Source organism: Erpetoichthys calabaricus, chromosome 15 (assembly GCF_900747795.2).
Source record: "Erpetoichthys calabaricus chromosome 15, fErpCal1.3, whole genome shotgun sequence".
Classification (NCBI taxonomy): Eukaryota; Metazoa; Chordata; class Cladistia; order Polypteriformes; family Polypteridae; genus Erpetoichthys; species Erpetoichthys calabaricus.
Genome location: NC_041408.2, coordinates 89,390,367 through 89,406,325, shown reverse-complemented (window position 1 = coordinate 89,406,325; position 15,959 = coordinate 89,390,367). Strand labels below are relative to the sequence as shown.

At 41.6% G+C, this 15,959-nt stretch overlaps 1 protein-coding gene across 1 annotated transcript in view; it reads left to right on the top strand.

The window, feature by feature from the left end:
* prim2 (DNA primase subunit 2) overlaps positions 1–15,959 on the top strand; it is a 447,314-nt gene that overhangs the window by 391,788 nt on the left and 39,567 nt on the right. Inside the window, exon 13 of the mRNA XM_028820502.2 lies at positions 6,423–6,491. Within this exon, the coding sequence (XP_028676335.1) occupies positions 6,423–6,491 (69 nt within the window). The remainder of the gene's footprint in view (positions 1–6,422; positions 6,492–15,959) is intronic.

The window sequence follows — 15,959 nt, the reverse complement described above, 5'->3', positions numbered from 1 at the left end:
CTCACTCACAGCCACCCTGCCACCAGTACTGAGCAAGCCCTGTCCTGGTGGCAACACCATTCTGTAGCGGACTGTGCAGGAGGAGACGGTTCTAGCACTTGCTGAACACTTTTAGTTGATCATTTTGTGCCAGGGCCAAAAATAAGGGTGAGTTTTTGTGATAGTTACATTTTTATGCTAATAAAACTCTTTGCAACGAATTAATATGCATCTGATCAAAAACAATATGAATTGCCACCACAAAAACTGAAGCAGCAAATGTTGCAAAACACAACATTTGGTGTCACTGCCAAAACTTTTGGCCACTACTGTATGTAGAAAGGTGTTTATACAAAAGAGGAGCCAGGACTTGTTTTGTGGTTTAACAATTTCAGAATGTCAAGGGTAACATCTGATTACTTACAGTGCATCCGGAAAGTATTCGCAGCGCATCACTTTTTCCACATTTTGTTATGTTACAGCCTTACTCCAAAATGGATTAAATTCATTTTTTTCCTCAGAATTCTACACACAACACCCCATAATGACAACGTGAAAAAAGTTTACTTGAGGTTTTTGCAAATTTATTAAAAAAAAAAAAACTGAGAAATCCCATGTCCATAAGTATTCACAGCCTTTGCTCAATACTTTGTCGATGCACCTTTGGCAGCAATTCCAGCCTCAAGTCTTTTTGAATATGATGCCACAAGCTTGGCACACCTATCCTTGGCCAGTTTCGCCCATTCCTCTTTGCAGCACCTCTCAAGCTCCATCAGGTTGGATGGGAAGCGTCAGTGCACAGCCATTTTAAGATCTCTCCAGAGATGTTCAATCAGATTCAAGTCTGGGCTCTGGCTGGGCCACTCAAGGACATTCACAGAGTTGTCCTGAAGCCACTCCTTTGATATCTTGGCTGTGTGCTTAGGGTCGTTGTCCTGCTGAAAGATGAACCGTCGCCCCAGTCTGAGGTCAAGAGCGCTCTGGAGCAGGTTTTCATCCAGGATGTCTCTGTACATTGCTGCAGTCATCTTTCCCTTTATCCTGACTAGTCTCCCAGTTCCTGCCGCTGAAAAACATCCCCACAGCATGATGTTGCCACCACCATGCTTCACTGTAGGGATGGTGCCAGGTTTCCTCCAAACATGACACCTGGCATTCACACCAAAGAGTTCAATCTTTGTCTCAGACCAGAGAATTTTCTTTCTCATGGTCTGAGAGTCCTTCAGGTGCCTTTTGGCAAACTCCAGGCGGTCTGCCATGTGCCTTTTACTAAGGGGTGGCTTCCGTCTGGCCACTTTACCATACAGGCCTGATTGGTGGATTGCTGCCGATATGGTTGTCCTTCTGGAAGGTCCTCCTCTCTCCACAGAGGACCTCTGGAGCTCTGACAGAGTGACCATCAGGTTCTTGGTCACCTCCCTGACTAAGTCCCTTCTCCCCCTGATTGCTCAGTTTAGATGGCCGGCCAGCTCTAGGAAGAGTCCTGGTGGTTTCGAACTTCTTCTACTTACGGATGATGGAGGCCACTGTGCTCATTGGGACCTTCAAAGCAGCAGAAATGTTTCTGTAACCTTCCCCAGATTTGTGCCTCGAGACAATCCTGTCTCGGAGGTCTACAGACAATTCCTTTGACTTCATGCTTGGTTTGTGCTCTGACATGAACTGTCAACTGTGGGACCTTATATAGACAGGTGTGTGCCTTTCCAAATCATGTCCAGTCAACTGAATTTACCACAGGTGGACTCCAATGAAGCTGCAGAAACATCTCAAGGATGATCAGGTGAAACAGGAGGCACCTGAGCTCAATTTTGAGCTTCATGGCAAAGGCTGTGAATATTTATGTACATGTGCTTTCTCAATTTTTTTTATTTTTAATAAATTTTTAAAAACCTCAAGTAAACTTTTTTCACGTTGTCATTATGGGGTGTTGTGTGTAGAATTCTGAGGAAAAAAATTAATTTAATCCATTTTGGAATAAGGCGGTAACATAACAAAATGTGGAAAAAGTGATGCGCTGCGAATACTTTCCGGATGCACTGTATGTCAACATATGTCCATTAGAGAATGCATGCTTGAGGTGCTCTGTTTTTATCATATTGTCTTAACAAACAAATGAAGAGTGCCATACACTGTTGAACCTATTGGCTTTGGCATGCCAACGTTGTGTTTGTTAGTCTGCAAATTGTGAAAGGCCTTGTGCTACACTGTAATACCAGATTACATCAGGCTGCCTCAATAAGATGAGAATTCAGCATATGCGCTCAGGGGAGTATAAATGTCCAGACAATTTCAATTGAAGCATTCAAGCGCCAGTCCTAATCAAGTTGCGTTATGTCTGTATCTTATTGAGTGTACTGTGAGATAGTGATATAAGTCTGAAGTTATCTTTCATTTCGGTTTGTGCTGCTGGCAATCTTAAAAGATCAGATCTTTGTCACATATGAGTGGATAAAATGGAAATATGGGTGCAGTATGACCAGAGCTGTTTGTATTGTCTGTGGAATAACAAGAAATGAATAGAGAACAATTAGTGATCCTCTGATTATTGAATATTTCTCTTTTAATTAGAAAAGGAAAATCTTGCATCAGGACCTGAGATTGCTTCCCTAATTGCAGTTTTCCATTTAACCGGAAATAATATTTGTAATTTGTGTCACTGACTGTTGATACAATTGGAAGTTCTGCAGTCCAGGGCTCCATAATTCTCCGGGTGCCCCCTGTGGCAGTGGCGTTGGGCTTCTAAGCTGTGATCCCGTGGCCCTGATGCAGACCAGGATGGCTGCCCTCTCGTGGTCCAGGAGAGGTATTGTCTCTCTCCCAGTTCTTCAAGGCATCCCAGCTGGGCAGGATTCCCAGCCGTCCGCCATAGTAAGCATAACCCAAGCCACTGGTATAACTGTAAGTGTTTAATATTTTGTTGTTCCCACTATCATCTCAAACCGGATGTGCTTTTCCTTTTCCTCAAGTGCTTTAACATAATAGTCCTGTCATTAGAACACTTGACTTCATCCTTGGTGGATCAGTCTTCTTTGTCACAACAACCCATATTTCGGTACCAAGTTGATACCAAAGCTACAAAAACATATTGGTTCTAGCTTTTTTTTTTATTATTATTATTATTACTGTATATATGGAAGAGAAGGTCTGTGATACGGTTTGCATATTCGCTGTACACCCAATACCCCCCTGCCGATCACACTGACTTAGCCACCCCCCCACCCCCTCCATGTAATGTTTTGCTATATATTGCCTTTGATTCTTGTTAAGTCTAAGCATTATCCTCTGATGAAGACCCCTGGCAGGGGCTGAAAGCTCAGGAATAAAAACTACTTTATGATACGTGATTCATTTTTTTCTCCCTTCGTGGATCTCCAGCTGCAAATTTGCAAACCGTATCACAGACCTTCTCTTCCATATATATAGTACTGTGCAAAAGTTTTAGGCAGGTGTGAAAAAATGCTGTAAACAAAGAATGCTTTCAGAAATATAAATGATGATTGTTTATTGTAATCAATTTACAAAATGCAAAGTGAGCGAACAAAAGAAAAATGTAAATCAAATCAATATTTGGTGTTCCTACCCTTTGCCTTCAAACCAGCATCAATTCTTATAGGTCCACTTGCACAAAGTCAGGGATTTTGCAGGATTCTAGTCAGGTGTCTGATCAACCAATTCTACCAAACAGGTGCTAATGATAATCAATGTCACACGTAGGTTGAAACACAGTCATGAACTGAAACAGAAACAGCTGTGTAGGAGGCTTCAAACTGGGTGAGGAACAGCCAAACTCTGCTACCAAGGTGAGGTTGTGGAAGACAGTTTCATGTCATGGCAAGATTGAGCACAGCAACAAGACACAAGGTAGTTCTATTGCATCAGTAAGGTCTCTCCCAGACAAAGATTTCAAAGCAGACTGGGGTTTCAAGATGTGCTGTTCAAGCTCTTTTGAAGAAGCACAAAGAAACGGGCAACGTTGAGGATCGTAGACGCAGTGGTCGGCCAAGGACACTTAGTGCAGCAGATGAAAGACACATGAAGCTTATTACCCTTCAAAATCAGAAGATGTCCAGCAGTGCCATCAGCTCAGAACTGGCAGAAACCAGTGGGACCCAGGTACACCCATCTACTGTCCGGAGAAGTCTGGCCAGAAGTGGTCTTCATGGAAGAGTTGCAGCTAAAAAGCCATACCTCCGACGTGGAAACAAGGCCAAGTGACTCAAGTATGCACAAAAACATAGGAACTGGGGTGCAGAAAAATGGCAGCAGGTGCTCTGGACTGATGAGTCAAAATTTGAAATATTTGGCTGTAGCAGAAGGCAGTTTGTTCGTCGAAGGGCTGGAGAGCGGTACAATAATGAGTGTCTGCAGGCAACAGTGAAGCATGGTGGAGGTTCCTTGAACGTCTGGGGCTGCATTTCTGCAAATGGAGTTGGAGATTTGGTCAGGATTAATGGTGTTCTCAATGCTGAGAAATACAGGCAGATACTTATTCATCATGCAATACCATCAGGGAGGCATATGATTGGCCCCAAATTTATTCTGCAGCAGGACAACGACCCCAAACATACAGCCAAAGTCATTAAGAACTATCTTCAGCGTAAAGAAGAACAAGAAGTCCTGGAAGTGATGGTATGGCCCTCACAGAGCTCTGATATCAACATCATCGAGTGTGTCTGGGATTACATGAAGAGACAGAAGGATGTGAGGAAGCCTACATCCACAGAAGATCTGTGCTTAGTTCTCCAAGATGTTTGGAACAACCTATCAGCCGAGTTCCTTCAAAAACTGTGTGCAAGTGTACCTAGAAGAACTGATGCTGTTTAGAAGGCAAAGGGTGGTCACACCAAATATTGATTTGATTTCGATTTCTCTTTTGTTCATTCACTGCATTTTGTTGATTGATGAAAATAAATGATTAACACTTCCATTTCTGAAAGCATTCTTTGTTTACAGCATTTTTTCACACCTGCCTAAAACTTTTGCACAGTACTGTATATATACAGTATCAGTAGTACTGAGTGAAGATCAATACTGCACTGTTGCTTGACTGTAAATAGATGAATTACGTCAAAAGGTACAATAATAATTGAGAAAGACGTCGGTAAAGTGTACATATGAAACTGGCTAACGGTGGTGATGACACAGCACCGCGTCAAGACGACGGGGAGAAAAAAACAAAACAGCAGAAGTCATGTCTGGAAGTACTTTGTGTTCAAGGCAAGAGAATTTCAGCATGTGGTTGAGAGAGTTGTGCTTACTATTTAAAATAATAATAATAATAACACTAAAACAAACGTACCCTCAAAGGCTTTAATTATTGTCACTTCAATCTCATTATGGAGTTAGTTCAGAAATAGATTTCTGTATGCTTTGAGAGTGCAGTGATTTGAGCGATAAGAGGGCGACACTTAGAACATTTTGGTTGTCTGTTTATTTGATTTATTCTTCACTTTGAGCTTGGAGGGCAGTGACGGTGATCTGCTGTATGGGACAATTGTCAAATTCTTGTAACCACAGAAAGTTTGACCACTTCGACAGAACTGGATGATTAATAATTTCATCAGAATTTGCAAAGGAAGAGCTATTGGTTGTTCTTTTGGTTTTGCTGTTGGAGCTTCTTCGTCTAGCTGTAGGTTATATGATGGCACCTTAGTTTCATAAACCTCCTAGACTCAGATCCAGGTTATGTTTTTTTTATTGCTGTTCTAAGGAATTTGCTAAACATTGAAATCTCCTTTGACCACTGTGGCCTGCAGGGGGCACTCCTGCCACCCAAACTCGACATAGACGCAGGACACAAGTTCAGGGCATACATTTTTATTTATTCATTTATTTATTATCCTGTGGGAAACGCCATTCCATGTTTCCCACATGTACAGCACAGTTCCAACACAAGGACCAAACAGTTTCTCCTTCTTTCTCGGTTCACCTTCACTCCTCCTGGCAAGCTTCATCCTCTTCCACCCGACTCTGGCTCCCGGAGTAGTGGCAGCTGGCTCCTTTTATAAGGCACCCGGAGGGTCTCCAGGAGCTCGTTGACCAACATTTGGCAGCACTTCTCGGGTGTGGTGGAAGTGCTGCACTTAAGGGCTCAGCAGCAGCTGCAGCACCCCCGGCACTGCCCACAGAACCCAACAGGGCTACACCAAACTCCAGCTCCCATGGAGCCCCTGCGGGAGTCCGAGGCACCGTTGCCACTTAACACTCTGGGGGACGTAATGCTCTGGATACGCTCCCTCCCCTGGTCCTTCCAGCGTGGAGGAATCCCGGGCGTATGCCACACCACTTAGACTCTTATCTTAGAAAGTTTCTAATTTCCCATTCAATGATGAATTCTTTTAAGCTTTATAAAGTAATCGAACAGTTTAATGGTTATGAAAACAAATCATAAAATAATATAATTTTTCACTGAATGACTTTATGGTCTTTTTTTGTCTTTTTAGATCCTGGACTTGGTCAAGGGAATGCATTACCAGCTTGCTTGTCAGAAGTACTTTGAATTGACACATGGCGTAAGAATATATATATATATATATTTTCTGTTTTATTTAAATTGTTGCAGCATGACCAATAATTTACTGTATCTCTAATAATGGTTTTCTCGTCATAGTGAGGTTAGTGTATCATATTTCCCATGCACTACTTAAATCTTTCAAAAGAATAATGACTGCTGTACTTACTCTTCACACTCTAAGTAAGTTTTATTTCATAGTTTAGAAATGCTGTTTAGTTCTTAAAATCCTTGCTGGGCTTCACCATATGTAACTTTTTTTGCTTCAAGTTAAGTGGGGTGAGAAATCCTTATTACTGGTGATCAGCTTTAATGGACATTTCAAATATACAATCCTTTGTCAGCTCTGTAAGCAACATAATTTTATGTCTGATCAGGTTTCTATTCAAGGGGAAAAAAAATGATGATTCAAAATAGTGGTTTTGTAGACGGCCCAAAATCCTATATCCCCTCATTCGCTGCAGTGTATAGCATATTTTATCTAACCCCCCTGCCCATGTCCAGGCATTTGTAAAGAAAAGCAGAGCAGTCAAGAGCCAGAAGAAGAGGAAATGAAAAGGAGGAGAGGTGATTAATAAGAGTTTGCCACCAAATATAAATTTAAATATATTCCCTATAATGATTCATGACCTCTCAAGAGTTAGGCTAGTGCAGATCACATTGCCTAAAAAATTTCATCTGAAGTTCTGTAGTATTCCATCCATCTATCCAGTCTCCAACCTGCTATATCCTAACTACAGGGTCACGGGGGTCTGCTGGAGCCAATCCCAGCCAACACAGGGCGCAAGGCAGGAAACGAACCCCGGGCAGGGCGCCAGCCCACGACAGTCTCTAGTATTCCCCCTTTGCATTTCTCTCTTATTATAATAAAAAAAAATCTTGGGTCGAGACGTGATCTTCTCGGAAGACACTTTGACGTCCCGCGAGACAAGGCAGTGACACAAAAGGACAGCTGCTGTACAGGCTTTTAAATGATCGACGCGCAGCGCAACAAGCAGAACACGCAGCAAGACGACAGCTGACCCGTCCGCATTCCTGAGCGTGCGTTCAGCCCCCTATTCACAACGCGAGCGGCAGAGATGCGAAGTGGCTGGCGCGTATTGTGCCCCGGGAGGGTGGGGTGGGGGTGGGCAAGCGAAGCGAGCAGGGGGCAAAGCCCCCTAGTTTTCTATACTTTTATGTTTTGATGTTTGAAATTTTTACACTTTTTCTGAAAAAGATCTCACTAGACTGATTATCTTACAACTAGTCATTAACCCCGTTACAAGAACGGGCGCTAGAACAGTAGTGCATAAACATTAGTAGGAACATTCTTTTTGTTGGTCGTATTTTTCGTTGTCTTTCAGCCTTTCTTTTGTTGATGTTTACATGCTGAGCTGACCGTTTCTCGTGGGCTGCCGCCATGTATTGTGTGTCTTTAATTTTCTGTGACAGTAATACTGTCTTGTACGCCCGGTGGCTTGTAAGTCCGTAATATACCTTTAATTTTCTCTGGCGGTAATAATGGCTTGTATGTGGCTGTAATATGCATCACTGTATTGTGTACCTTTCTTTTCCTCTCGCAGTAATACTGTTTTGTATTTCCGGAAACACGCCTGTAACTTTCTGTGACAGTAATATCGCGCATCGCACCGTGCCCCGCACATGCGCACTTCACCAGAAGACACACACACACGGACACCTGGACGCACACAGGGATTTTATTAAAGAGGATGATATTCCAGTGCGTGTCTTCAAAAACTTATCAAACATGTGGCTTCCGAAAGTATTCAGACCCCTTCACTTTCTTCACCCTTTATTTTGTTGTAGACTTTATGTGGATACGTTTGCCATTTTGTCCCATCAATCTACACTCAATAACCCATAATGACAAAGTGAAAACATGTTTTCAGAAAGGTTTGCAAAAGTATTAAAAATCAAAACCTGAAATCTCTCTTACCTGGAAAGCATTCCGACCCTTTGCTGTGGCTCTCCAACTTGTGCTCAGGTGCAATTCTATTTGAGATGCGTCTACCCAAAGGTCACTCTAACCAACATTCAGAAGGTCTCTGCTAAGGTGGAAGGGCTTGTCAGAAAGACGACCATCTCAGCAGTGCTCTGTCAATCACGTGTTTATGGTAGACTACTCAGAAGCCACCCTTGAGTAAAAAGCATAGGTTAGCATTTAAAAGAATCTCAGTGCATGAGCAAAATGATTTTCTGCTCTGATGAGACATTGAACTGTTTGGGCAGAATTCAAAGCGCTGTGTCTGGAGAAGACCAGGCACTGCTCATCACCTACCTGATACGATCCCTACAGTGAAGTGTGGTGGTGGCAGCAGCATACTATGGGGTGCTTCTCAATGGTAGACACGCAGACTGGTCAGAATTTGGGTAATACAGACAGGTCCTTGAAGAAAACCTGTTCTAGACTACACACTGCCTTTGACTGGTGAGATGGTCCACCTTTCAGGACAACAGTGACCCGAAACATACAACCAAGAAAATGCTGGAGTGTCTTCTTGACAAGTGCCCTTGAGTGGTCCAGACTTAAACACCATAGAGCAGGGGTGTCCATCTCCGGTCCTGGTGGGCCGAAGTGGCTGCAAGTTTTCATTCTAATCCTTTTGACAGATGGGGAAAATGATACCGAAGCGTCAACGCTTGTGTCGGTCAATCTGAAGCATAGTGAGTCGAATCACTGTGTCGGAGCTCGTGTCAAAACACCGCTGTCACGTGACCCGTGACGTTTGAAGCTTCAAACATCATCAGTGCTTCACACTGCGCTTTATCGGTTTGACAGCTTTGGCACTAAATGAACAGGTAGCCTATATAAAATGCATGATTCTCATTCAACAATGTTGGGTTGTGAGGAGAGAGAGATTTGGAGAGCTTTGGGGACAGATGGCGACTAACAGCGGAAAACGACGTTCAAAAGTTAAATAGTATAAATGGGCCTTAGCAGAATAAAATGAACACAGGCTTTTCTGACTTTTTATTGGTGACATGAGGATGAAGCAGTGAGTGCTGCTTCACTTGCGCTCTTGAGAGCTTGCCTTGACCTCAGGTAACCACCAGATGTCACTGTTCATACTGGGGCTGAGGCTTCAAATCTTTTTCGGCACAAATAGAAAGGAAGCCTCAAAGCTTCACAAGGCTTCATTTTCCTATCACTACTGCTAACTAATTCCTTTTCCTTTCATTTTAATAGCTCTGTTTTTAAGGATTCAGTCCTCTGTATTGATTCGTTTCTTCATTAAATGGCAGCCAAACAGAAATGAGATGTGAAACGAGCCAACAGATGACCCGCTAAACTGGAACATCAAACTCCAGCCAATTTCACTCCAACCAGTTCCTTAATGAGAAGCCAGTTCTTGCTGTTAATGAAAGCCGTTATTGAATATCAGGACTTGTTGCTGCTCTCATTCCGCCACAGCAGACTGTTGATTTTCTGTTTTTTCTAAGACCACCGTTAAGATGTTTTGGTGACCTGAACAGACGAACATGCCCGAGACCTTCACCCTTCTTTTTTTTCAGGTTAGCTGGTCATGTGGCGTCTTGTTTTGTGTCTCATTATTGTTTGGCAGCTCATTAAGGAAGAAGAAACAACTAAGGGGTCTGAGTCACATGGATTAAAAGTAAGGCAAAACAAGTTAATCAGCAACAAAAACGGCTCACTAATTAAGAAGATGGTTAGCATACAACACAATACAATTTATTTTTGTGTAGCCCAAAATCAAACAAGAAGTCCTGCAATGGGCTTTAACTGGCCCTGCCTCTTGACAGCCCCCCAGCCTTGACTCTCTAAGAAGACAAGGAAAAACTCCCAAAAAAATGGAATAAAACCTTGGGAAAGGCAGTTCAAAGAGAGACCCCTTTCCAGGTAAGTTGGGTGTGCAGTGGGTATCAAAAGAAGGGGGTCAATACAATACAATACACAGAACAGAACAAATGCAGGTTAGCATGAAAACCTGCAGCCACTGCGGCCCTCCAGGACCAGAGTTGGTCACCCCTGCCGTAAAGCATCTGTGGAGATACCTGAAGATGGCAGTTTACAGACGCTTTCCATCCAGTGTAACAGAGCATGAGAGGATCTGCCAGGAAGAATGAGAGAAACTGCCTAAGTCCAAGTATTTAAAGCTTGTGGGTACTTAACCAAGCATATTTGAAGCTGGAATTGCTGCCACAGGGACTTCTACAAAGTACTGATTTAAGGATCTGAATACTTTTGTGAATGAGAGATTTTCACTTTGTCATTATGGGTTACCGAGTATAAATTTATTGGTCCAAAAAGGCAAATTTTATCCATTCATAATTAATCCAGCAACACCAAAAAGTTTGCAATAAGTGAAGGGGTCTGAATACTTTGTCCACTGTAGTTGGAGCATCTCTTTAAAAGTACACATTGAATTTTGGGAAGTAGTGGGACTATTTTTCCACTTTAACAAAGATCTTTTAAATTATTTACAATTTACAGTTTGAATATCAAGGTCTTTTTAGTGTTAAGTGGACCAGAGCCCTCTCTTCCTGACTGCTTGCCTGCTGTAATTGTGCTGATACAGCTCTTCTCCGCTATGAGCTGTCCATTCTCAGTAATGCATTTCTTCACGCTATGTCACAGTGCAACATATGCTCCTGATGGAAGTATTGTCACTTTTGGAAAATCATCCATGAAGCTTGTCCTTTAGGGAACTGCACAAATGGAAGCAGCATAGGTGAAGTCAGCTCTTTATTTGATGCCATGCTTTTTAGAGGTCTTAATAATTTAAGGCAGATGAGTACAGGATTTAAAAGTGCAACTGCCTTTGATATAGATAGGACCAGTAGGGTAGAACGACAGAAGTGGAGTAGGTTAAAGAGTGGATAATTTCAGGTTTAGCTTTTAAACTGAAAACAGCTTACTGTCCTATAAACCATATTATTGGAAATGTGGGACCATTTCTACAAAACTAATTCAGCATCCATCAGTATTTATCATATAGTGTCTTTAATATATATTTATCATATACTATCTTTCACATGTATGTTATAAATCGCATTTCTCTATCTGTCTCTCACTCTATCATATAGGGATTTTCACATCTATCTAGAAATCTGTACATCACTTGCTACAAGTTAACATTTAAAGAGAAATTTCAGAAAATATTAATACAAAAACTAAAATCTATGATGGACATTTTTTAAACCTAATCCTGTGGGGCAGTGGTTCTCTAACATGATCCTGGGGACCCACTGTGGCTGCAAGTTTTTGTTCCAGTCAGATTCACAATCACTGATAATAACTGATTTAATTTAATCAGCTGGTATTTTTTTTCCTCTTTCTTTATTTTGCATTTAAGAGGACTATTTCATTTATGTTAGGTAGAATGCCCAGAGGGGACTGGGCGGTCTCATGGCCTGGAACCCCTACAGATTTTATTTTTTTTCTTCAGCTTTCTGGAGCTTTTTTTTTGTTTTTTCTGTCCACCCTGGCCATCGGACCTTACTCGTTTTCTATGTTAACTAATGTTGTCTTATTTTAATTTCTTATTTTGTCTTTTATTTTTCTTCATTATGTAAAGCATTTTGAGGTACTTTTTGTATGAAAATGTGCTATATAAATAAATGTTGTTGTTGTTCAGAAAAGCACAGCAGTATGACATTAAGACATTTTTGCTATATCTTTACATGCTTAACTCTCCTTTGTTGTGTTCCTGTTATTTTGCTCTTTCCTGTGTAGTTTGTCCCTTTATAGTTATCCAAATAGTGACCATTAAAAACAAGTAGAGAAGACACCCGGGCAAACACACTGAATGACGACCAGAATGTTAATATTGTTAAAATGTTAACCAAAAGAAAAAAGCACAACAGTATCATCATATAAAAGCTTAGTACATTTTAATAACAATTTGCCAAATTTAGTTTCAGAATTTCTACATTGACCCCAAAACACAGAAACTGGGAAATAATAGCCAGCTTGATTGGACCAGGAGTCCAATTTAAAACAGAAGTTGGTTGGAACAAAAATCCCCCTTTACAGGGGGTCCCAAGACTGAGTTTGGGAACCACTCCTATAGGGTTTAGTATTTTAGTGCAACTTATTATTATTATTATTTTTTTTTTTTTATCTGTATAGCACATTTTCATACAAAAAAGTAGCTCAAAGTGCTTTACATAATGAAGAACAGTAAATAAAAAAAAATATATAACAACATAAGAAATTCAAATAAGACAATATTAGTTAACATAAAAAAAAAAAAGAGTACGGTCCGATGGCCAGGGTGGACAGAAAAAACAAAAAAAAAACTCCAGATGGCTGGAGAAAAAAATAAAATCTGCAGGGGTTCCAGGCCACGAGACCACCCAGTCCCCTCTGGGCATTCTACCTAACATAAATGAAATAGTCCTCTTTGTATTTAGGGTTGTCGCGGAAGAACTTGATGATGATGAACATGCAGACTTCTGGCTTTTAATTCTTCACTGTTGGAACATCATGGTGCTTTGAGTAGATGGTGGTGGCGAAAGCCACCACCAAAAGGACTCCGGAAAAAGAAACAGAAGAGAGAATTGATAGATAGATACTTTATTAATCCCAATGGGAAATTCACATATAGGGGTTAGTACAGATTTTAGAGCTACCATGGATAGTTATTATAATGAACTGGATATACAGAGAATCAGGATTAAATTACAGTGAAATTATGAGAAGGCCATGTTAAAGTAATGTGTTTTCAGCAGGTTTTTTTTAAAGTGCTCCACTGTATTAGCCTGGCGAATTCCTACTGGCAGGCTATTCCAGATTTTAGGTGCATAACAGCAGAAGGCCGCCCGCCTCACCACTTCTTTTAAGTTTTGCTCTTGGAATTCTAAAGAGACACTCATTTGAGGATCTGAGATTACGATTTGGAATATAAGACGTCAGACATTCCGATATATAACATGGGGTGAGATTATTTATATGAATTTAAAGTTCATATGGTCAAATTTCCTTTATTCCTACTGCAGTAAAACACTGTTTTCCAGTGTTTTGTCTTGGTAGAGTAGTATATTGCTCTACTTTCCCCTATTGTATTATTAATATGTAGCCTTTGTCAGAATGCCTCAGATATCACAGACTTACCACTGTTTATAAGGTTATTATAGTATATAACTTATCCCCACCTTCCCTCCTACATCTAGAACCTGAGGCAATTAGGTGTAGTAAAAGACAAGCAGAAGTTAAGTTACAACTTAAATGATTTATTATTGATAATATTCATAAATAATAACAATATGCAAAGTACATTTGAATATTGGCAACCATACAACCTAATTAAATGGTGATGTGTAGTTTCAGGCGGCAGACTTGTTAGTTACTTAAAAATGTCTCTAGTTAAAGCATCATTCAGCTTTGTTCAGAACAGGCTGCATTGCCTGCTTCAATATGGCTGCCGAGTTGTGCTCTCCATTGTGTTGTCTTCTTCAGTTCATGGTGTGATGGTCTTCATCAGTTTGGTAAGAGAGATGCTTCTTCATCATCGGAGGTTAGTAAGAGAGAGAGAATGTGGTTGAGCAAGCAGATTTATAGACTCTCTGTCCAACCCCTAGAGCCAATAGGACATCATGGTACTTAAAAGCTTCTGATCCAAGCCAATTCCAAACAGCCATACTTCAGACCAATGGGGGAATAGAACATCTTAAAACCTGCCCCCATAACCAAAACCAAGACCATATGTTAGGTAGACTGACTTCATTGTGGGGGCAGAAAGACTTTAGCAGAGAAACATTCGCCAAACTGGTTTAAGACACATCACCCCCCCCCACGCCCCCCATCTCTGTCGTAAATTCAAAGAGACCCATTCCAAAGGGGGGGGGTTAGGGGGGGGTAAACATGAATACTTCTCCCTAATGTAACACTAAATTACATTGCTTTGCCTAAATTACAAATAAAGACATACAAAATATTTATCAACTTATATGCAAAATCTTACATCACAACATCCAGTCCTGCCAAAAATAGGCAAGTCAAAGAACATCTTCTAAGTCCTGCCCATTTCTGCAGACATTTTGCCAAGTTGAATTTAACTTTATGCAGATCCAGATTCTTAATACCATCACCTTTAATTTGTTTTCTTTTTTGATTTTATACCTGAGGAAATTGTCTTATGGATGTTCATTTTTGTCTTGTGCTTTTGTGCCTGTAAAGCAAGAGTGAAAGGGAAGGTCTACAGGACGATAGTGAGACCAGCTGTGTTATATGGGTTGGAGACGGTAGGCACTGACCAGAAAGCAGGAGGTGGCAGAGTTAAAGATGCTAAGATTTGCATTAAGTGTGACAAGGATGGACAGGATTAGGAATGAGGACATTAGAGGGTCAGCTCAGGTGGGACGGTTGGGAGACAAAGTCAGAGAGGCGAGATTGTGTTGATTTGGACATGTGCAGAGGAGAGATGAGGGGTATATTGGGAGAAGGATGCTAAGGATAGAGCTGCCAGTTAAGGTGAGAAGAGGAAGGCCTAAGAGAAGGTTTATGGATGTGGTGAGAGGGGCAGGTTCTAGCAAGCACCATTTTTTGATTGGTGAATTGTTGGTAGACCAGGCATCATCCTTTGGCCATTAAGCTCCACATTTACAGAAGACACTTCAGGTGCAGACTCCTGATGATGAATTTGAAGTTTGTTGAAGTTGCTGTTTTGCACAGTAACTTTTTTATTAAATTTGTATTCGACGCGCACAGTCAAAACTTTGGTCATGCACATGAGCCACAGGATTCCCAAATCAAGCAAAGTGCATACGTCAAGTCTACGGATGATTCGCCAATCAAAACACAGCACCCACTGGAGGCCGCCCTCTCAGCTTTGATGAGCGAAAGTGACACTTTTGATTGCAGAGCTTGTTTTATTTTGTGTGTGGTATCACTGAAATTAAATAGATAAATATATAATTTTTTCAATGTGTAAAGAAGCAACAAAACCTATATTTTGTTACACATTTAACTATTGTGATAGTTGCCCGGAGACCACATCTTTATAAAAAGCACACGTTTATTTTCCATTAATAAACACAGTGTCACACAGCACACAATGCACAAAGCAATAATCACCACTGATTCTCTCTTTCTCAGTCCTTGGCCGCCTCTACTCTCCTCCTGGGAGCTTCGTCCTACTCCCACTCCCGACTCTGGCTCCCTGATTGTAAGAAGGCGGCCCCTTTTATTCCTGTCCGGATGTGCTCCAAGTGATTGATGACGTCCATCCGGCAGCACTTCCTGGTGTGGCGGAAGTGCTGCCCTTTGCCCCCGAAGCACTCCGGGCGTCCCTGGCAGGTTCCTCCGCCATCTTGCCGAGTGTGGCGGAAGTAACAATATCCGGGTCCCACGAGGTTTAACGCGCCCTCTGGCGGTGGCCACGGGTCCCAACAAGTTCGAATCTTTGCTCTCTTTTCCCGTGGTCCTTTCCTGCTCCATGACGGTTGTGCCCTCGTGGCCCGGAAGCTATTCCCGCCACCTTCCGGTCCTTTTAGGCGTCCCGGC